Genomic DNA, 24,200 nt, shown 5'->3' with positions numbered 1-24,200 from the left:
TAGAAAGTTCCAGGCAATAATACCGGAACGAGTTGCCATTTCCTACTCCAGGGATCTTTCTAACCCAGGGATTGAACTCACTTCTCTTGATATGTACATATAAAATATGACAGTGAAAGGTGTCAAATTTAGTCTTGCTGTTTAACAATTTGACTTCCAATTTTGCTTGTAAAATTAGTCAGGATATTAAAAGCAATTGTAATTTTATTTAGTGTTTACCTGAATCTTGCAGCAATGTCTTATTTATTCCTCCCCAAATTTTCAGGTTTGACATTATTTCTATTACGCTCTTTCCTTTCTCTTGCATATTTTGTTTAGGTGGAAAAGTAATCAGTTTTGTTACATGTATGAAAATGATCACTGGGAGCAACTTTTAAAGCTTTTTGTAAAATACTGTATTTTAAACACCATATATGGGGTTGAAGGAGATTGTCAAAGAAAAGACTGACAGGAATATCTATGAACAAACTCAGAGAAATTTTCTCCCATGTATCTTTGATATGGAGAATCTCAGCATCATTGAGACATAATGGTTTGTAGAAAGTAGGTTAGAAAATCCATTAACATCTATCATTAGAAAACCCATTATTATCTATCATTAGATCTTAGGTCACTTTTTAGAAGTTTGTTTTTCATCTAGAATGATGTTATAATTTTCCTCTCAGCAGAGGAAAAATTACTCACCAATTTAGTATGGACTTCCCAGCCGGAGCTTGTGGTAAAAAACCCATCTGCCAGTGCTGGAGACGTAAGAAACATGGGTTTGATCCTTTGGTCAGAAAGATCCCCTGGAGGAGGGCACAACAATCGACTCCAGTATTCTTGTCTGGAGAATCCCATGCACAAAGGAGCCTGGTGGGCTACAGTTCTTAGGGTCTCGAAGAGTCAGACATGACTGAAGTGATTTAGCACATACACATTATATGTTGTGTTATTCTATTCCCAAAATCATTGTGAATGATGACTGACACTTTAAAGTTAAAAGATGCTTGCTCCTTGGAAGTAAAGCTATGACAAACCTAGACAGTATATTAAAAGGCGGAGACATCACTTTGCCAACAAAAGTCCATATGGTCTAAGCTATGGTTTTCTTAGTAGTCATGTATGGATGTGAGAGTTGGACCAAAAAGAAAGTGAGCACCGAACAACTGATGCTTTTGAACTGCGGTGCTGGAGGAGATTCTTTTTTTTTTTTTTTTTAATTTTATTTTATTTTTTAACTTTACAATATTGTATTGGTTTTGCCATGTATCAAAATGAATCTGCCACAGGTATACATGTGTTCCCCATCCTGAACCCTCCTCCCTCCTGAGAGTCCCTTGGACAGCCATGAGATCTAACCAGTCAATCCTAAAGGAAATCAACCCTGAGTATTCATTAGAAGGACTGATGCTGAAGTTGAAGCACCAATCCTTTGGTCACCTGATGTGAAGAACTGACTCATTGGAACAGACCCTGATGCTGGGAAAGATTGAGGGGATGTGGAGAAAGGAGGGGGACAGAGGATGAGATAGTTGGATGTCATCACTGACACAATGAACATGAGTTTGAACAAACTCTGGGAGATAGTGAAGAACAGGGAAGCCTGGGGTGCTGCAGTCCATTGTGTTACAAAAAGTAGGACATGTCTTAGCAGCTGAACAACAACATTATATGTTGATAAATAGGTATGGCAGAATCTCTTTTCATTTAAAGTTAGCAGAATAGTACTACTTTAAAAAATTTTGGTCATAAATTGCAGTATCTTGATTATATAATATGAACTTATGAACTTACATTTGTAAAAAATCTTTAAATTCCTAGATTTCCTATGATTTTGTTCTATTTTTAAAATATAAGAATATTTGGAATTTTTTCAAGAATAAAACCAGATAAGAAATTTAAGCGTTTTCAAATATGTGGAATATATTGAAACATGCACACACATATAAAATGAAAAATAGCACTACATCTAAAGAAGGGCTCTCATAATTTTGGTTTTGTGAGTCAAGTGTAATGAACTGGCCAAGTCTCTTGAATTATGATGTTGACGCATTTTACCACAAAGAGTGTTATTTGCTCTAAAAGCACAAATTATATTTTAATTTCATAATTGAAAACATCTTATTTTGCAAGGGCTTAGCTATTTTCTGGTTTTCTTCTGTGAATTTCTATAAGATAAAGCCATATAGCCCATGCCTAAATGTTATAACTAGATGGAGTATGCCTAGTACTTTTATATACATTGTATGGTATTTAATTTAATTGTTTAAAAATTCAGCAATGTAATTTTGCCTTTGATTATATTTTCAAGTTGCTCTACATGAGATAGGTTGTTAAAATAAATATAGCATGTGCAGATTTTATTGCATGCCATCTTTTGAATGGCTTTAGGGCAACTGTTTGTACAAAACTGAAGTCTTGTGTTCCCAGTTTGCAACTCAGATAGAAAAGTCAGGAATCAAAGAATGAGCAGCACTTGTAGGCTGTGATTCTATGCTGTAAATAGCACAATAATCAGGCTAGTGAAAGTAAGTAAGGGCACGGAGAAGGCAAATGCTTTCATTTTTTTTGGAAGTCTTTATATGGGCATTTGACAACAGATTAGCCTGCCGTGTAATTCTTTGGTGGTATTTACCATGTTTTACTTTTCCTCTCTATTTATTCACTTGATGAAATCAAGGAAGTCTCTAAGTAGAATTCTGAAAGGCTAAGAGAATCCAAGCTTGGATTCAAAGTTTGCTACAGATCCCAGAAAGGAAGAGAAATGTAAATGAGTAATCATACAAGTGAGAATTTGCCATATCTGTATAATGCATGATTTGCCAAGCATTTATTTTCTAGTTTTGTAGAAGAGCCAAGAATACTTGTTGAATTCCCATCCATTCCTCCACCTTGTGCTCTTCTTGAATTTTCTCCCTGAAAATAATTGAAGAATTTAGTTTTTAATATTATGTTTTGAAAACAGTCGCATTGGAATTCTGATTAATGTGGGCAAGATATCAGAGTGAATCTTATATTTTTCCAAAGAGCAACTTCTGCTGTTAGGAATTTAGTTCCTCTGAAAACTATCATTTCATTTTGTGATAATAATTTACAAATACAGCATTTTAAAAGTAATCTTCCTTACTGACAGGCACGTACAGCTCCAAGAACATTTATTTATCAGGGACATGACAGCAATTTAACTAATAGAATTGTGGTTCTCTCTCATTTCTTTTTTTTTCTCACGAATTCAGTAGTATTTCTTTGGGTATAGGCTTAACCTATACTTTATAGGCTTAACCTTATTCTGCAATATTTTAAATTCATTTTGGCCTATGGTAAACTTAGGGAAAAATAAACAGAGGCCCAGCAACATTGGTTCAACTCAAGTTTCTACCACCTATTAACTGTATAACCTTTGGAAAGCCATTTACCTTCTCAAAGTGAATGTTGAGCCCTTTGTCAAATGAAATTAAAATAACTTTTGACTGGCTCTCATGACTGTAAACTGGATCAAATGATCCTGTAAACAGGATCGATGATTCCTGTACAATTCTGTTCAAGCCTGTAAGATATATTGCAAATTTAAGATAATTTTAGTTCCAGTGAGTACATATGAAGTTTACAGATGCATGAGAAGAGAAATATAACCAAAGCCACAATTCTTTCTCTAATGTAATGTGTTTTGTTTGTTAGAATTTACTAATCAAAAAAAAAATAATAATCTCTATAATTTTCTAGATGCTTTAGAGTATTAAACATGAAACAAGCACATTTGTGCACACACACAAGCAAACACATACACACACTCTACATGATAATGGCATGAGGCAATTTACATTCCAGGTACAGGTGAGAGATGGATACTCATATATACCAACTCAGTATATTTAAATGTGGTATATCCAAACAATGGTTTGAGATTTCAAGATAGAGGCAATTTCTGTGGGTAGTAGAGTGCCTCGGGCAATGTTAGAGAAATCTTCAAGCAACCCTCAGAGTGGTTTAGGTTTGCAAATCAGTTTGGGCCTCTATATACTTACTCCTCACCTCACCAGTCTGCTCCTTGCCTGCAAATTTCCAAGCTCTCCATTCCAAGGTTACTCTTGCCTGGACCATCTTGTCATTCAGTTGCTAAGTCATGTCTGACTCTTTGTGACCCCACAGACTGCCGCATGCCAGGCTCCTCTGTCCTTCACTATCTCCCAGACTTTGCTCAAATTCATGTCCATTGAGTCAGTGATGCTATCTAATCATCTCATCCTCTGCCTTCAATCTTTCCCAGCACTGGGGGGTTTTCCAGTGAGTTGTCTCTTTGGATCAGGTGGCAAAAGTATTGGAGCTTCAGCTTCAGCATCAGTCCTTGCAATGAGTATTCAGGGTTGATTTCCTTTAGAAGTGACTGGTTTGATCTCCTTGCTGTCCAGGGACTATCAGGGTTCCTCTCCAGCACCACAATTTGAAACCTTCAATTCTTTGGCACTGGAGCATCTTCTTTCTGCCTAAAATACTCTTTCTCAAGAAGGCTCCATGACTCACTTCCTTGCTTAAGTCCAGTCTCCTTTCATATATCCCTTATGCATAGGGGTGCTCTCAACTTTCCTGAAAGAAACAGCTGTCTGTCCTGAGACAACCTGCTGTCTGCCCTTCCTCACTCTTTGTTTTCATAGCACTGATCACTCATTTACTATGTACTGTGCAGTTTTGCAGGGATTTGCAATATATATGCCATGATCTGCCCACCCAGGTACTGAGAAAGAGAGATGTCAAGTAAATTCTCAGCAGGGGCATAGTTGTTGTTGGAACCAGGATTGGAGCCCTTTAAGACATACTTCTGAGTTTTGTACTTTATCCACCTTTCCTAGCTGAAATCAGTGAGCACATAGGCCTGACTTGACCTACTTTCATACACATGCAGACATTTCTAATTGCATGTGATATTTAAGTGAGAAAAATCACTTCTGAACTAATATTTGTAATTCTTTAAAACTCATGTTTGGGAAGAGCAGTTCAGATTTTTATCTCACATCTCCGCATTTTTTGTTCCTCCTTATACTGACTCGCTTCCATGTGGCTCAGTAGTAAAGTATCTGCCTGCAATACAGGAGGGACAAGAGATGTGAGTTTGATCCCTGGGTCAGGAAGATCCACTGGAGAAGGAAATGGCAACCCACTCAAGTATTCCTGACTAGGAAATCCCATGGACAGAGGAACCTGGCAGGCTACAGTCCACGTGGTTGCAAGAGTAGGACATGACTTAAGTGACTTCACCACCACAACCATATTGACTTGCTGAAATCTCATTTATCATAGTCAGAAGAAAAGTGCAGTGGTTAAAAGATGGACTGTGGAGTCAGTAGCCAGGATATAAAGCCCTGATGTTCTTCTTGGGGTGAGCACCTTGGGGGATTCACTTACTCCTTGGATCTGTTTCATCTGCAGGAGAATAGCAACTTACTTAATGTTTGTGAAGATACAGTAAGTTAACATATGTAAACACTTAGAACAGGTTGGATAGTGCAAGAACAATATATGTGTTAATTTAACAAGACAATTATATTGTTTTGTACCATATGTATTTGAAGTACTTTTAAATTATTTTTGTTTTAGAATAATTTTAGATTTACATAAAAGTGGCAAAGATACTGAAGAGATTTTCTGTATACCCATTACTGTGTGCCCTTAACATTCAGTTCAGTTCAGTCACTCAGTCATGTCTGACTCTGTGATCCCATGGGCTGCAGCATGCCAGGCTTCCCTGTCTATCACCAACTCCTGAAGTTTACTCAAAATCATGTCTGGGTCAGTGATATCATCCAACCATCTCATCCTCTGTCATCCCCTTCTCCTCCTGCCTTTAATCTTTCCCAGCATCAGGGTCTTTTCCAATGAGTCAGTTTTTTGCATCAAGTGGCCAAAGTATTGGTGTTAATATCTAAGTGTTAATACCTCACATAACCTTGGTCCTTAAGAAAGTAGGTTCCTGGTTGCTAGGGAGTAGGGGCTATCTGAAGGTCTATGGGGCTTCCCTGGTGGTTCAGATAGAAAGAATCCATCTGCAATGCAGGACATCAGAGTTCGATTCCTGGGTCAGGTGTGATTCCTGGTTGGATCCCTGTGTCAGGAAAATCCCCTGGAGAAGGGAATGGCTACCCATTATAGCATTCTTGCCTGGAGAATTCCATGGACAGAGGAGTCTGGTTGGCTATATTCCATGCAGTCATAAAGAGATGGATACATTTATGTATGGTGTTAGAAAGTGTTCTAGTTTCATTCTTTTACAAGTGGTTGACCAGTTTTCCCAGCACCACTTGTTAAAGAGATTGTCTTTTCTCCATTGTATATTCTTGCCTCCTTTGTCAAAGATAAGGTGTTCATATGTGCGTGGATTTATCTCTGGGCTTTCTATTTTGTTCCATTGATCTATATTTCTGTCTTTGTGCCAGTACCATACTGTCTTGATGACTGTGGCTTTGTAGTAGAGCCTGAAGTCAGGTAGGTTGATTCCTCCAGTTCCATTCTTCTTTCTCAAGATCGCTTTGGCTATTCGAGGTTTTTTGTATTTCCATACAAATTGTGAAATTATTTGTTCTAGCTCTGTGAAAAATACTGTTGGTAGCTTGATAGGGATTGCATTGAATCTATAGATTGCTTTGGGTAGTATACTCATTTTCACTATATTGATTCTTCCAATCCATGAACATGGTATATTTCTCCATCTATTAGTGTCCTCTTTGATTTCTTTCACCAGTGTTTTATAGTTTTCTATATATAGGTCTTTAGTTTCTTTAGGTAGATATATTCCTAAGTATTTTATTCTTTCCGTTGCAATGGTGAATGGAATTGTTTCCTTAATTTCTCTTTCTGTTTTCTCATTATTAGTGTATAGGAATGCAAGGGATTTCTGTGTGTTGATTTTATATCCTGCAACTTTACTATAGTCATTGATTAGTTCTAGTAATTTTCTGGTGGAGTCTTTAGGGTTTTCTATGTAGAGGATCATGTCATCTGCAAATAGTGAGAGTTTTACTTCTTCTTTTCCAATTTGGATTCCTTTTATTTCTTTTTCTGCTCTGATTGCTGTGGCCAAAACTTCCAAAACTATGTTGAATAGTAATGGTGAAAGTGGGCACCCTTGTCTTGTTTCTGACTTTAGAGGAAATGCTTTCAATTTTTCACCATTGAGGATAATGTTTGCTGTGGGTTTGTCATATATAGCTTTTATTATGTTGAGGTATGTTCCTTCTATTCCTGCTTTCTGGAGAGTTTTTTTTTTATCATAAATGGGTGTTGAATTTTGTCAAAGGCTTTCTCTACACAAAAGTAAACTCAAAATGGATTAAAGATCTAAACATAAGACCAGAAACTATAAAACTCCTAGAGGAGAACATAGGCAAAACACTCTCCGACATACATCACAGCAGGATACTCTATGACCCACCTCCCAGAATATCGGAAATAAAAGCAAAAATAAACAAATGGGACCTAATTAACCTTAAAAGCTTCTGCACATCAAAGGAAACTATCAGCAAGGTGAAAAGACAGCCTTCAGAATGGGAGAAAATAATAGCAAATGAAGCAACTGACAAACAACTAATCTCAAAAATATACAAGCAACTCCTACAGCTCAACTCCAGAAAAATAAATGACCCAATCAAAAAATGGGCCAAAGAACTAAATAGACATTTCTCCAAAGAAGACATACAGATGGCTAACAAACACATGAAAAGATGCTCAACATCACTCATTATCAGAGAAATGCAAATCAAGACCACTATGAGGTACCATTTCACACCAGTCAGAATGGCTGCAATCCAAAAGTCTACAAATAATAAATGTTGGAGAGGGTGTGGAGGAAAGGGAACCCTCTTACACTGTTGGTGGGAATGCAAACTAGTACAGCCATTATGGAGAACAGTGTGGAGATTCCTTAAAAAACTGGAAATAGAACTGCCTTATGATCCAGCAACCCCACTGCTGGGCATACACACTGAGGAAACCAGAAGGGAAAGAGACACATGTACCCCAATGTTCATCGCAGCACTGTTTATAATAGCCAGGACATGGAAGCAACCTAGATGTCCATCAGCAGATGAATGGATAAGAAAGCTGTGGTACATATACACAATGGAGTATTACTCAGCCATTAAAAAGAATACATTTGAATCAGTTCTAATGAGGTGGATGAAACTGGAGCCTATTATACAGAGTGAAGTAAGCCAGAAGGAAAAACACCAATACAGTATAGTAATGCATATATATGGAATTTAGAAAGATGATAACAATAACCCTGTGTATGAGACAGCAAAAGTGACGCTGATGTATGGAACAGTCTTATGGACTCTGTGGGAGAGGGAGAGGGTGGGAAGATTTGGGAAAATGGCATTGAAACATGTAAAATATCATGTAAGAAACGAGTTGCCAGTCCAGGTTCGATGCACGATACTGGATGCTTGGGGCTAGTGCACTGGGACGACCCAGAGGGATGGTATGGGGAGGGAGGAGGGAGGAGGGTTCAGGATGGGGAGCACATGTATACCTGTGATGGATTCATTTTGATATTTGGCAAAACTAATACAATTATGTAAAGTTTTTTAAAAAAAATTCCTGGAAGAGAGAAATCCAAGTGTTATTCTCTTGGACTGGAAAATTAATGCTAATGAACTCTAACCTAGAAAGACCTTTACATAAGAAGCAGAGAGGAGAAAGTGTGTCAGGATTTAAGGACAAACTTTGTGCAACATTTTAGGTTATAATTTGACATCATGCAGAGAAGAAGGAAACTTGAGGCCTTAAACAAAATGTCAATATTCTTTTGGAAACTGGTACAAACTATATTGATAAATATTTATTTCTAATTTAAATGCCAAGAAGTAAATACTTTTTCTTACTAGATACCACAGGAAAACTACCTTAAATTGTTTTTAAAATGCAAATTTTCAAAACTTGGATATTATATCTCATGACTAATACAAATTTTGTTTAATAGTAAAATTATCTCTTACCCAATTGATTAAAACATCCTGTGGACGTTTCCAGGAATAAATTTTCAATGATGATGGTAACTCAATTTTTCCTTCAGGGTCTTCAAAAAAATGCTACATAAAAAAATGTGTTAAGTTTTTTTCTCTATATTATAGTTTTATTAAAATAAAAACAACTCTATCCCAATAAAAATGAATATATCAAATGAACCTGAACAATAAAGAAGAATTTATAGAGGAATTTGTGTGACTGTTCTCACAGCTAGTTCATAAAGTACTTAGAGAATATTGAATTAACATTGCTGTAATTAATTAATGAAACCTTGATTATTAAATAGCATTTTGATTGCAGAGGAAGTAGTCTGAACAAGCATGAGCTACTTTGGAGTGTGAATTAGGTATGGTAGGGAGACAATTTTGAATGGGCCAGTAAGGCCATTTTTTCCACTGAAAATATTGTTTTTTTAATCTAAGTAAAGAAGATTTAAAAAATATTTACTTATTTTTCAATGGTTAGAATCATAAAAAGGATTCCATGTAAATGAAATTTATACCTTTGACCTGACTTTGGTTTATTAATCATTTTAATTAAACTTGTTATTTTGGTGTAATCAGAATTCATAAACCATTGTATGAAACGATACAGAGAGTTCCTTGATTCTCCATTCAAGTTTTCCAGTAGTAACACCTTAAAAAACTGTAGTACACAATCAGGATATTGACACTGACACAGACAACAGAACAGTTTCACCAGCACAAGGAGCCTTGTTATACCTTTGTATAGCCACAGGGACCCTCCAGCTCCCCAGTCTGTGTTTAATCCATACCAGTTGGCAATTGCTAGTTTAGTCTTGACTTTTACAAATTTTGTTATTTCAGTAATGTTATATGAATAGAACCATATAGTCTGTAACCCTTTGGATTTATTTTATTTCTCTGCCTAATTCCCTGGAGATTCAATCCATTCAAATTTTTGCATGTGTCAATAGTTGGTTGTTTATTGCTGAGTAATATTTCATGCTACAAATATTTGTTCGTTTACCATCTGCCCATTGAAGGACATCTGAGCTGTTTCCAGTTTCAGGCTGTTACTAATAAAGCTGCAATGATCACTGTGAAAAAAAAAAAGAGAGATGGATACAACTGAGTGACTTAACACTTTCACATCACTTCAAGGGGTTGATAACTTCAAGATTTCTTTTTGAGATAATGAAAATAGTCTAATATTGACTATGAAGTTGCTTTCCCATATATGTGAATATACTAAAATTTTTTAATTAAATTCAGTAGGTGAATTGCATCTCAATAACAGTTTAAAAAGTAAAAATTTCCTCAAAAAATGACTTTAAGTATTGACATATATAATCAGAACAGGTTAATCATATCTTGGAATTAGATAAGCCACAGGATGCATTACAGAAACTGAACACACAGATGTAAAGTAAGTAACAGAGGAAATGTCTCAAAAATAAGGATACCTGTAGCTGTTCACAGTTTAGGAAAGTGACTTAAGTAACATCCCCCAACAGTATGACACAGTATCACAAATGAGCAAAAGGGAATATGAGATGGTGGGCTTTCTGAACCCCAACCACCAGACTGGTGATGTCAGCCATATGCCTGTCACAGCCTGGGGTTCAGGGAGCAAACTGTCTCCAGGCAAGCAAGGAGAAGAAAAGGGGAAGAATGAGGGGTCCTTTTTAAAGGAAAGATTTTGTTTTAGCAGTGGATTAGAATTAAAAATGAAAAGTTGATCCTCAGGCTAAAATGGAGTTATATATACAGGTTTTTTTCAGGTGAGAAGAGCCCTAACATTTACTGTGAACTTACTTTGTTTAGACATGGGCTCACAGAAGAAAAGAGAAGAGAAAGGTCAAGCATAGCTATTTTGGGTTTCAGAAAATTGCCATCACAAATCTGGTATTGAAAAAGGAAGGAGGTCAACGAATTAACAATGTGAAATCCTCTTGTTATAATTAGATGTAAACTAGTTAAGATTTCCTGGCAGTTAGGAGAAGGGTCAAGGGGGACAAAGAAAGCAGTCAGACTGGCTTGCTTACATGCCCACTTGAAATATCCAGAATGTATTACTTTATCACGTTACTTTTAAGTCATTCAAAAAACCATTTTTTTCTGGTTATGTTCTCTTAGGTTCCTGAATCCAATTCCAATGTGTGTGTATGTGTGAGTGTGCATGCTTCCCCACATCACCAACAAACACTTCTCATCCACCAGCTTGGCGTCCTACAATCCAACTTAATTCTGATTCTCTACCCAGAGATTAGTCTCAGATTCAGTTTAAGGGTTCAGAGCAAAAGATTGGTTGAGTGTTCAGTCCTACAAGACTTTGCCCTTCCCCTCGCCACTTCAAATGCCAATTTCAAGCTTAGGTTGTTACCTATACTTCTGACCAATTGTCTGTGAGTCAGAATTTCCGCTGATCACCTCCTTGGGTTTGATTAATTTGCTAGAGTAGCTCATAGAACTCAGAGAAACATTCTTTTGTTGACTAAAATAAGATGCATAAAGTGAGAGTTGTGAGTTAAATTTCACTTGGGCAAAGTGAAGACTGCAGCCTAGGAGACAGCACCTTAGAGCGTTCCAAGAAATTGCTCCAAAGAGATAGTGGGGGAAGGCCAATACATGAGATTTTGGTGAAGGGGGAGTGCAATGCAATCAAGCACTTACTTTACAAGAGGTTTTCTTTTAGTCACAAGGAGCTGAGTCCCTTGGATTTCAAGGAGATCGAATTAGTCAAACTTTAAGGAAATCAATCCTGAATATTCATTGGAAGGACTCTTGCTGAAGCTGATGCTCTAATACTTTGGCTACCTGATCTGAAGAGAAAAGACCCTGATGCTGGGAAAGACTGAAGGAGGCAGAGGATGAAATGGTTGGATGGCATCACTGACTCAATGGACATGAGTTTGAGCACACTCAGGGAGATGGTGATGGACAGGGAAGTCTGGTGGGCTGTAGTCCAGTCCATGGGGTCACAGAGTTGGACACAGCTGAGTGACTGGACAGCAACAATAATGAAGAGCTGACATCAAACACCATGGAGGGATTTAGTGTTTTCTAGGCATAAACAGGTGGTGCTACTAGTAAAGAACCTGCCTGCTAATGCAGGAAACATAAGAGACATGGATTTGATTGCTAGGTCAGAAAGATCCCCTGGAGTAGGAAATGACAACCCACTCTATTATTCTTGGCTGGAGAATCCCATGGACTGAGGAGCGTGGTCAGTTATAAGACCATAGGGTGGCAAAGAGTCAGACAGGACTGCAGTGACTTAGCACACAGGCACACACCAGATTTAAGTAGATGCAAGGATTGGGTTCATGAAATTAGTTTCTAAAAATATCTAATTACCTAAAGACCTGTTCTACCACTTGTCCTGGAGCACAGAGTGCCTCACTCTCCACCCTGAACTTATTCAGGGCAACTTGAAGGTCAACAACTGCAGTAGCACAGGATTCAGTCTCCACAGAAAGAACGAAAAGAAAGAAAGTGAAGTGGCTCGGCCGTATCCAACTCTTTGTAACCCCATGGTCTGTAGCTTGCCAGGCTCCTCCACCAATGGGATTTTCCAGGCAAGAATACTGGAGCTGGTTGCCATTTCCTTCTCCAGGGAATGATCCTGACCCAGGGATTGAACCTGGGTCTTCTGTGCTGCAACCAGACTCTTTACCATCTAAGCCACCAGGGAAAAACTAGTCTCCATAGAGGCAGATGACAAATGCCCTTGGCTGATCACATTCAGTCCTTTTGGGATTTAATGAAGACTTCATTGCAGAGACATAATTTGTTAAATCATTGACCATTGGCAACTGATTCACCCTCCAGTCCCTCTCCCTTCCCTGGAGGGCAGGGTGTGGTACTAACCTCTGGTCTCAAGGTTGGGTCTCTTGGCAACCAGTTCCCATCCTTAGGTGTGGTCCCAAAGTTACCTCATTAACTTAAGAAAAGAAAATTTTATGGCTCTCCTCACCTACGAAATTTCAAGAGTTTTAAAAGCTCTGTGCCAGAAGCAGGAATGAAAATCAAATAGGTGTTTCTTACTATAAATTATATAGCAAACAATCTCATTATTAAAGTGGTATTTTTAAGCAGTTATAGCTATGTCATTTTTATACCATTAAAATTTTATTGATGACAGTTCAGTTCAGTTCAGTCACTCAATCATGTCCAATTCTTTGCGACCCCATGGACTGCAGCACTCCAGGCTTCCCTGTCCATCACCAACTCCTAGAGTTTGCTCAAACTCATGTCCATTGAGTTGGTGATGCCATCCAACTGTAGGGAGCCAGCGTGAGGCACTCCGCCCATGGCAAAGGTCATGAGGAAGGAGGCTCGACATACACAAAGGCGGGATCGAGCCTCAGGAGTCCCCCTGGAAATCCTCGAGCATCTACCCCCATAACCAGAGCCTGCCTACTTTACTACTTTGTGTTCTCACCTACACCTCTGACTTTACGGGGGCCTGTTCCCCACCACCTCTTTTGGAGAAGAAGTTAACTTAGAGCTCCAGTTAATAATAATTCCTGGGCGTGACAGGAGTGTTTCAACCTACAAACTCCTCTGAAGTTTCTCTAGCCTGCCTGATAGGCTTGTCTGGCCACATGTGATTGCTCACAGCCTCCCAACCATGAGAGGCACGAAATGCTTTAAACCTTCTAAAAACAGGTTCTTTAGAGAAGTTAGAAAACTATTAGTATAAGTATAATGGGCTGATTAGAAATTGTATTGGTGAAGAGTTTTTCATTTGTTGAGCCAATGTTTACTGCTAAGTCTCCACATCCCCTGCCTTTATACACATTAATGAATATATAGAAGAAATAAGTATTAACCTTTGATATTAATCACGTTGGACCTTAGGCTAAGTAAATGCTTTCCTTAATTAAAACCCACTACACCCTCACCCTATAGGAATGTAACTTTATTTGGGTGGTGTCTGTTTTAAGAATAATCACCCTTGGAGAAATAAGTGTTCTGGTTGACTGACCACTGTCACAAGTAGAGGGTCGTAAATTGTCAGCAGGCCTCCCTGGCCAGAAGATGATGTAACACCCCTAAGACCTCTGTATACATTTGTATGAAGCACCTGACTTTAATAAAAGTCAGAACTGCTGTCCCCGCGTGACTTTTGTATAACATCTCAGTGTATAAAAACAGACTCTGGAAAATAAAGAATTGGGATCAGTTCCTCGAAAGACTGGTCTCCCCATGTCTCTCCCTCTCAAATTCTGGCTGAGTCTCCATCTGGAGCGTGGAACCCGCCATGCTTACTAATTATGCCTGGGCTTCTAAGATCCGACCAGGGAGGCCTCAGTGTCTCCTCTCCTTCAGGAGAATGGAAGGACGCCTGCGTCCTACATAAGTGGTGGAAACTTCCTGTGTTGAAGTTTTATTGGTCTCCCGCGTAAACCAAGCTACTCAGCCCCTTTTCTCCACTGAATTTTCCTACTGAGCTATCCTCATTCTATTACTCTTTATATCTTTGATGAATATTTAGTCGCCGACGCCGTCTCCCCTTCGAATACCCTGGATCAGCCAGGGCTGGACCTCTGTCGTCCTTTTCTCCTTCTGCCTTCAATCTTTCCCATCATCAGGGTCTTTTCCAATGAGTCAGTTCTGCACATCAGGTGGTCAAAGTATTGGAACTTCAGCTTTAGCATCAGTCCTTCCAATGAATATTCAGGACTGATTTCCTTTAGCATTGACTGGCTTTATCTCATTGCTGTACAAGGGACTCTCAAGAGTCTTCTCCAACACCACAGTTCAAAAGCATCAATTCATCGATGCTCAGCCTTCTTCATGGTCCAAATCTCACATCAATTCATGATTACTGGGAAAAAGCATAGTTTTGAATATATGAATCTTTATGGGTACAGCAATGTCTCTGCATTTTAATAGGCTGTCTAGGTTCATCATATATGTTGTTCCAAGGAGCAAGTGATACTAATGATAACAGTAGTTATATCAGACATATAAAAATGGTTAAATAATTCTGAAAACTAAATTTCTGAGTCACATCTTTGCTGGAAGGAATATATTTCATATAACTGGTGCATCTTTTTATGGAAAAATAGGAAAACATTAGTGGTAGGATAAAATTTGATATAGAATTAAAAGAGCAATTCCAATATATATTTATTTATTTTTATTGAAGTATAGTTGATTTGCAGTATTATTGATATAGTAGATTCAGGTGTACAACAATGTGATTCAAAGTTTCTATAGGCTGTATTCCATTTATAGTTATTAAATATTACACATATTCCCTGTGCTGTGCAATATATCATTATAGCTTATTTATTTTATACAGACTAGCTTGTACCTCTATACTCCTATCCCTGTCTTGCTCCTCCCACCTTTCCTTTCTCCACTGGTAACCATTAGTTTGTTCTTTATATCAGTGAATTTGTTTCTTTTTTGTTATAGTCACTAGTTTGTTTTATATTTTAGATTTCACTTATAAGTGATAACATATAATATATGTCTTTCTCTGTTTAATTTATTTCATTTAGCATAACATCATCCAGGGTATATATGTTATAAATGCCAAGTTTTAATTCTTTTTCAAGTTGGAATATATATATGTATATATAAATACATATATAATGATATATATGCATGGAATATATAGGTGGAATGTATGTATTGTGATATATATGCATGGAATATACACGTGGATTATATATATATATATATATGGGAGATATATATATATATATATATCTCCCAGGTTCTTTATCCATCCATTTGTTGATGGACACTGAGTTTGCCTCCATATCTTGGCTATTGTAAATAACACTGCTATAAACACTGAGGTGCAAATATCTTTTCAAATTAATGTTTTTGTTTTCTTTGGATATATACCCATGAGTGGAACTGTTGGACCATTTGGTAATTCTATTTTTATTTTTTCTGGAAAACTCCATATAATTTTCCACAGTGACTGCACCAATTTACATCCCCACCAGCAATGTGCTAGAGTTCCCTTTTATCCACATCTTGTAAACATTTGTTTTTTGGTGTGTGCTTTTAGATGATAGCCATTCTGATAGGTGTGAGCTGATATCTCATTTTTTTAAAAATTTGAGTTTTCCTTGTGATTAGTGATGTTTATTTTTTCATGTGTTTTTTGGCCATCTGTATGTCTTCTTTGGAAAAAAAGTCCATTCAGGTCTTCTACCCATTCATTAATTGAATGTTTGTTTTTGTTATCGAGTTGTATAAGCTGATGATATACTTTACATATTAACACCTTACTTATAGTCCATATAATTTGAAAACATTCTCTCTCATTCAGTAGATCGAAGATACTATAACATTGCTTTGGCAGCTGATAGTGTCCAGCACCCAATGAGTGTTGGACACAAGTCTTTCACACACAAGTCTTTAAACGTAGCGTTTTTCACAGAAAACGAGAAAACCAAATGGATCCTCAGGAATGAAATCCTATCACTTTAATGGTTACTTAGCAGGGCACTTTGGTATCTTCCAAGGACCAGTTTATATACAAACAAACCTATGAATTTGCCATGCTGATTTTTAATGTTTCCCTCCCTCATTTGAGGGGTTCCCTGGTGGCTCAGTGGTAAAGAATCTGTTTGCTAATGCAGATTGGGTTCAGTCCCTGGGTGGGGAAGATTCCCTGGACTAGGAAATGGCTACCCACTCCAATATTCTTTCCTGGAGAATCCTATGGACAGAGGAGCCTGGTGGGCTATAGTCCATAGGATGTCAAAGAGTTGGGCACGATTAATTGACTGAGCACGCATGCTTGCCTCATTTGAGGCAATTTTCTCTTGAGAAATTTCATTTTTAGTGTTAGAATTCTTACCTAATCTCAATAATATTATAAAAATGGAAGGAAGATCTAAAATATCAAAGTTCATTTCATTTCATCAGCTTTCATATCCCATAGTGTCATATACATAAAACATACACTACTTTCTGTGTATACAGTAAGATGATGATGCTTGTATTCTGATATAGTAAAAGATTTTTTACACATTTTACTTTCTGATATCTAAACTATTTTGGCTGTTTCACTAATTTGCTGGTTGACATAAGATAACTAACTTAATGTTAATTATGGGTTAAGCTTTCTTCCTATGCTTGTCAGCTGTGAACAGTGTAATTATAAAATGTCTAGGTATAGTGAAAAGGAAAAACAGAAACTCATTGGTATAATTTGAGGAAAGTAAATTATTCAGAGTTACTTTAAGTTAGAGAAATATACAGACACAGGACACATGATACATATGTGAAATATGTACATCTAAAATATTATTTTGTTGTGTAAATATATTTGAAACCTGTGTTCTGTAAATAAAAACAATGATTGTTTTTACCATGTCTCCTATGGTACATGGTGTAGGCTACAAAAGTGAAAAATGATACATCTGAAGCCAGTTATGGTTCTATCCTGTAAAATTAACTTTTATATACAGGGCTTTCCTAGTGGTTCAGTGGTAAAGAATTGCTTGCCAATGAAGGAGACATGGGTTTGATCCCTGACTTAGGAAAATCCCCTGGAAAAGGAAACGGCAACCCACTCCAGTATTCTTGCCTGAGAAATCCCATGGACAGGGCAGTCTGGAGAGCTACAGTCCCTGGTGTTGCAAAGAGTCAGACGTGAACTTAGTGATTACACAACAATATATTTTACATAAGGCAAGTTTGAAAATAACATAAGATGATTTGAGTTTTATCCTTTCTTGTATTGTTTATGATAACCAAGCTAATTCTTGGGGCATTAGTGATATAGTATTATTTGTCATGCTTCTAATTTTAAAGAGAAAAAATTATTTTGCTTCTTTAAAACTTGACTTCATACTAATAGTTATATTTGATAAAATTTTTCTGGTGACAGCTGTGCCAGAGTATTAGACTTGTTCCCTGTTATCTGTCCTATCTCCATTTACATATGTTCCTTTACAAATATTAAGATATTTGCAGCAGCATTTTCCATGGTTCAGATGCACAAAGGAGCCCAGAGGGAATAACTGTGACATGAACACAACCGCACTTCTACTCAGGCTGTGTAAAGTCTGGACTTCCTGGAAGCAGAGAGGGGTGCAGGAATTTGAGTGTTCATGGTTAGTGAGGAAGTGCTCTTCAGGAAAATCTGTGAGAAAGGGAGTGAAACATAATGGGGATTTAATCAAGGACATGCTCTTAAAGGCTTTGGATCATATACCTCATCATCATGTTTTCCCTCTGAAGTCGGGTGCCTGGCTGTGACTAAAGGGGTGAGATTGCCTTCTGGGTAGGATGGCTTCTTTTATGTGAAGGCAGGTTTCTATGTAGTGTCAAGGAATAAGAGTCCAATATTTCTAGCAAGGGGCTTCCCTGAGACCTCAGTTGGTAAAGAATCCGCCTGCAATTCAGGAGACCCCAGTTCAATTCCTGGGTCAGGAAGATCCTCTGGAGAAGGGATAGGCTACCCGCTCCAGTATTCTTAGGCTTCCCTGGTGGCTCAGCTGGCAATTACTAGCAAGTGATGAATAAGTAGGCCGGGATCTGGGCAGGACACCACAATGCCCTCTCCAGAGGTTAATAAGAGAATTATTGATGGAAGCAATATTGGTTTATTTCACAACATGATGATCTCTGGGTAGTTGCAGCTGGCTTCTTTTAAGGGAAAAAGAAGTTCCATAGCTCTTAAGTTTAGGTCTTATATTGATAGTGTTTATTAATCAAATAAAGTCACAAGACCAGGCTTGACATAAGTGGCTTTCTTATCAGAGGCAGGAGAGACAATTGACTGCAACTATTTAGTATACTATCTGAAATGTTAAGTATAATCTTTATTGCAACATTTTGGTGGAGAAGGCAATGGTAATCCACTCCAGTAATCTTGCCTGGAAAATTCCATGAAAGGAGGGGCCTGGTAGGTTACAGTCCATGGGGTCGCTGAGTCAGACACGACTGAGTGGCTTCACTTTCACTTTTCACTTTCATGCATTGGAGAAGGAAATGGCAACCCACTCCAGTGTTCTTGCCTGGAGAATCCCAGGGATGGGGGAGCCTGATGGGCTGCTGTCTATGGGGTCGCGCAGAGTCAGACACAACTGAAGCGACTTAGCAGCAGCAGCAGCAGCATTTTGGCAGGTAACCTTTTCCTTTTTTTTTTTCCACGTGAAAAAGCAACCACACAATAGACTGAATTGTCCCAGAGAGTTTTACCCACAAATAATATTAGCTTCTTTTCCAGTTGTGAATACTGGCCAGATCCCATTGAGGCAGGAAGTAGATGGGTCCCCCAAGGGTAAAGCAGTTGGAAATTCATTCACTGTGAACTATTCTCCAAGTCAAGAATAGGAAGACAACTGAGAACAGAGGCTGGGCCCTAACCAGACTAGTTATTTCTCCGTCTCGAAGTCAGGAGACCTGTCTGACTACACAAGTGCAGGAAGGCTCCTTGGAGGTCAAAACGGGAGTAATGGTAAGACATCTTCAGTGAAAGTCATGCCCATAGACATCTTCAGTGAAAGCCATCTAGGTTATGAGATGTGTGCATGCACATGGGAGGAGCCTTCGATACATCAAAGATGAACTCTGAGCTAGGCAAATCTGAATGATTGGCCAAATGAAAATGGAAAGAAAGGTCTCATAAAAGTAATTCAAACTGCCACAAGGGCATGACCCAGCAAGTCTGTCTCTGAGTCTGCTGGTGTGTCTATCCACATATACTGTACTCTTTGTTCCTCCTAATAAATACTTTACTGTTATCACTGCTTTCCTTATTTGTGGGAATTCTTCTTCTGCAAAGCTGAAAGGCCAGGTCCTGGTCACTGACCACTGGCCTAGTGGCTAAGATTTGGTGCTCTTACAGCGGTGACCTGACCTCACTCTCTGGTGGGGGATCTGAAGCCCTGCTTCAAGCCACTGCAGTCCAAGGCCTCCTGACATCTCCATCAGTTGAATCAAAGCCCCACCTCCCTCCATAGGGCTGGGTAGGATAATTCCTCATGCAGAAGAGGCATGATTGCTTGATTCTTCTACATACTATACAGATTCTTATAACCTTCAGTTTCCTTTTGGGACAAAGAGACTTCACTCCTCCCTCTGACTGTCTTTTTCCTTAAGAAAACTCACGTCAGGGTAAAGAGCTGGAGGTATTGGGGGTGTGTCAGTAAGGAAATACTTTCAGATATGAATGGAATGGAGGCTGAACATGGCTAGGCTAGAATAAATAAACACCCATTTAACCTATGAAAACTATCACGTGGAAAGATCAACATTACTGTTTCTATTTCAGCTTTGGGGATCCTTTTCTTCAACAGTCACATGACATTGCTTTCTAGTTGGGATTTGGGGTATACTTTTTATCTAACTCAAGCTCATTTCATATAACAGGAACATTTTGAAAAGAAGTACACCTTGATTGGAGTCTTTTCCATTAAATTTTCATAATAACATCTCTTGTATTTTCCCCATTTTCATATAAGAGTGAAAGGATTTTTTTTTTAAGCGTAAATCTGACTGTTAAATATTTATATAGGTAGCTTGACTCAATTTCTCATTTTCTAGTAGATACTCTTCTTTTAAAAATTTTTATTTATTTATTTGGCTGTACCAAGTCTTAGTTTTGGCATGTGGAATCTTTGTGTTGCAAAAGACAGGATCTAGTTCTCTAACTAGAAGTAGGGCCCAGGTCCCCTGCATTGGGTATGCAAAGTCTCAGCCACTGGACCAGCAGGGATGTCCCATTTAGTAGATGACCCTGTTAGCATTGTATTAATAATCCTAATCTGAACCCATAGGATCAAACTATTAGTCAATGCCCCATTTGTCGTTTTTCGCAGTAGTCTGTCAATCCTTGGGAAATCTCCCTGAGGAGGTCATAATAGCTAGAAGAATTAAAAAAAAAAATATATATATATATATATATAAGAGCTTTCATTTTGTCTGTGAATAGATCTAAGGTTAACCTGTGGACTGAAGGAGAGGTGAAGATTATATTAGCCTGTTTCCATTCTTTTTTAACAAGCATTACATTTCCTGACCTCTGGCCTCCGGGCTCACCAGCTGATATTCTAATGATTCACAAGGGAAAGACTCTAGCTGCCATGAAAACAAAAAACTGCTCAAATTTCCCATTGTAGAAAGCACGGTCGCTTAATAATCCCAGCTGCTGCTTCTGTGAATTAACTACTGCATTCTGACCATTGCCATGCTTCCAGTACAGCTCTAGGTAATGCTTGATTATAGTCATGGTATCGAACTAGACAGGGACCACAGGAGCTGTGGGCTTGATACCTGGGTCAGGAAGATCCCCCTGGAGGAGGAAACTGCAACCCATTCCAGTATCCTTGCCTGGAAAATTCCATGGACAGAAGAATCTGGCGGGCTGCAGTTCAGAGGGTCGCACGAAGAGTGTGACATGACTGAGCACTCATGCATGTGACACTGTAATGGAGCAAGGCGTAGTCTTCTCCTTATGGGCACACCTGGCTCAAGGCCTCCGCAACAGCCTGCACAAATCTTTCTCGCTGTTGTTCTGCAACCATACACTCTTCTACCCAAGTCTCCTCCCTCCCCTTTCTTTCTCCATAGGTATTAACTTTCATCGCAGTCTGAAGGCTCTCCTCACCTCCTCGTACTCTTAATATTTCTCTTACACATTTAATAGTACCTTGGAGAAAAGTTCTCAGCCCCAAAATAAAGCTATTAGATGGAGGGTTTTTTTTAAAAAATGATGTAGAATGAAAGTAAGAAACCAGAATCAATATTTTGAAAGTGTTGAATCTAGAATCCAACCCAATGAACCCACACATCTCAGTGCCTTAACAAAATCAGCATTTTCTTGCTCTTCAATCTGTCTAATAAGGGACTTTTTGGTTGGGTGATATGTTCCGAATGTTGATCCAGAAATCAAGCCTCCTCTATCTGGTGGGTCAGTCAGTAAAGAATCCACCTGCAATGCAGGAGACCTGGGTTCGATCCCTGGATTGGGAAGATCCCCTGAAGAAGGGAATGGCTACCCACTCTATTATTCTTGCCTGGAGAATTCTATAGACAGAGGAGCCTGACAGGCTACAGTCCACGGGGTCACAAAGAGTTGGACACTACTGAGCGACTCTTACTCACTCTATCTTTGTACTTCTTCATATTATTTAATGGAGCCATCAGTTCAGTTCAGTCATTCAGTCCTGTCCAACTCTTTGTGACCACATGGACTGAAGCACACCAGGCTTCCCTGTCCATCACCAATTCCTGGAGCTTGCTCAAACTCATGTCCATTGAGTCAGTGATGCCATCCAACCATCTCATCCTCTGTTGTTCTCTTCTCTTCTTGCCTTCAATCTTTCCCAGCATCAGGATCTTTTCCAGTGAGTCAGTTCTGCATATCAGGTGGCCAAAGTATTGGAACTTCAGCCTTGACACTTGTATTTTGTTACATCAAGCAACTGTCCCTATTATTGTGTCTGTTCTTGGAAATCCTATCTATTTCTAAGGATGATAAACATGGAAAATTTTACATGGGAGATTCTTATGTGATAAGCATGCCTGTAGTTCACATAGTTTCTATCTTTGTTTATTGGCCTGGGATCAATTATTTACCCAATTATAGCTACAAAAGAAGTTAAGAAATACAGTATATCTCATAGGAAGGATATTGGAGAAGGAAATGGCAACCCACCCCAGTGTTCTTGCCTGGAGAATCCCAGGGATGGGGGAGCCTGGTGGGCCGCCGTCTATGGGGTCGCACAGAGTTGGACATGACTGAAGTGACTTAGCAGCATAGGAAGGATAAGCAGGTTTGGTTGATCAGGCATCAACTGTGATAGTCAGTCTAGTAACAAAGACTATTCCATTCTTTTTCCCACTCCCAGTGGTTAAATCTAATTCCTCTATCTAATCACAGATCAAACATTGTGAAGGATGAAAGTCCTCTGCATCAGTTGGAGATACAGCACATCTAAGTCTCTGTGAGTGTGTGTGTATGCTCAGTTGTGTTCGACTCTTTATGATCCCATGAACTGTAGCTGCCAGAACACTGTCCATGTGATTTCCCAGCCAAGATTACTGGAGTGGGTTGCAATTTTTTTTTTTTCTCCAGGGGGGTCTTCCCAGTCTAGGGATTGAAGCCACGTCTCTTGTGTTTCTATCATGGGCACACAGTTTCTTTACCATTGAGCCACCTTGGAAGCCCACTCTCAAGTCTAGTGACCTACAAACTAAAGAGTTAAGTTCTGTGTCCTTTCCCATTTTTATTCTTATTAAACCAACATGGAACACTAAACCAGAGACAGTGAAATAGAACTAAAAATTTTTATTTCTTGTATTCCCGGGCCAAACTGTTTTTCTCTCAACTTAATGGCAGCTATCTTGAGGCTATTAGAAATAATGGCATTAAGTGAGAAGGCCACACTCATAAATATGTCACAGGGTGAATATTAATAAGACTTTATCACTCAAAGTTGCTTGTATCTTATTCTATACTTTTGAAATATAGAGGCAATCAGTTTTTCCAACACTCCAAAGCCCTAACTTACTATTTCTATTCATTTTCATACCTTCATACAAATGGAGTGATTCTTTTTCTTAAATATAAATTTATTTATTTTAATTGGAGGTTAATTACTTTACAATTTTGTATTGGTTTTGCCATACATCAACATGAATCCGCCACAGGTATGCATGTGTTCCCCATCCCGAACCCCCTCCCACCTCCCTCTCCATACCCTCCCTCTGGGTTGTCTCAGTGCACCAGCCCCAAGCATCCAGTATCATGCATTGAACCTGGACTAGTGATTCATTTCATATATGATATTAATAGACTGATTCTTTTCTGAGTTTACCTTTTCTTGGAACCCCTTGCTAAAAGCAGACAGTGAAAGCTGAAACACATTATTAGTTTTAATCTCTGCAGCCCTTTCACTTACATTTAGACTTAAGGGTCTGCCTTCCATAGTCACTTATTTTAATAAAAATTTTTGTGCTTCTGCATAACATTCTCCCTCATATTTCCATCTATCCATATCTTTTAAATTACCCTCCTAGTGTAATTTGATAAAGTCTCTTAAACAGAGACCAAGAGATTTGTTAGAAATTTCAGCATATTGTCAGTCTTAAAAATTTCCCTATAAAAATATGATTTGCTATTGTTGTTGTTTAGTTACTAAGTTGTGTCCAACTCTTTTGCTACTCTGTGGACTCTAGCCCATCAGGCTCCTCTGCCCATGGAATTCTCCAGGCAAGAATTCTGGAGTGGTAGCCATTCCCTTCTCC

At 38.5% G+C, this 24,200-nt stretch overlaps 1 protein-coding gene across 1 annotated transcript in view; it reads right to left on the bottom strand.

Annotated features, from left to right (window-relative positions):
- LOC133233385 (zinc finger CCCH domain-containing protein 15-like) overlaps positions 1-21,535 on the bottom strand; it is a 47,310-nt gene extending 25,775 nt beyond the window's left edge. Inside the window, 3 exon segments of the mRNA XM_061393156.1 lie at positions 17,989-18,087; positions 20,972-21,029; positions 21,416-21,535. Coding sequence (XP_061249140.1) covers positions 17,989-18,087; positions 20,972-21,029; positions 21,416-21,535 — 277 coding nt within the window.
- Positions 21,536-24,200: the final 2,665 nt, after the last annotated feature.

This window comes from Bos javanicus, chromosome 20, assembly GCF_032452875.1.
Source record: "Bos javanicus breed banteng chromosome 20, ARS-OSU_banteng_1.0, whole genome shotgun sequence".
In the NCBI taxonomy this organism is placed as follows: Eukaryota; Metazoa; Chordata; class Mammalia; order Artiodactyla; family Bovidae; genus Bos; species Bos javanicus.
Note: the sequence above shows the minus strand (reverse complement) of the source record. Positions and strands in the feature narration are given on the sequence as shown.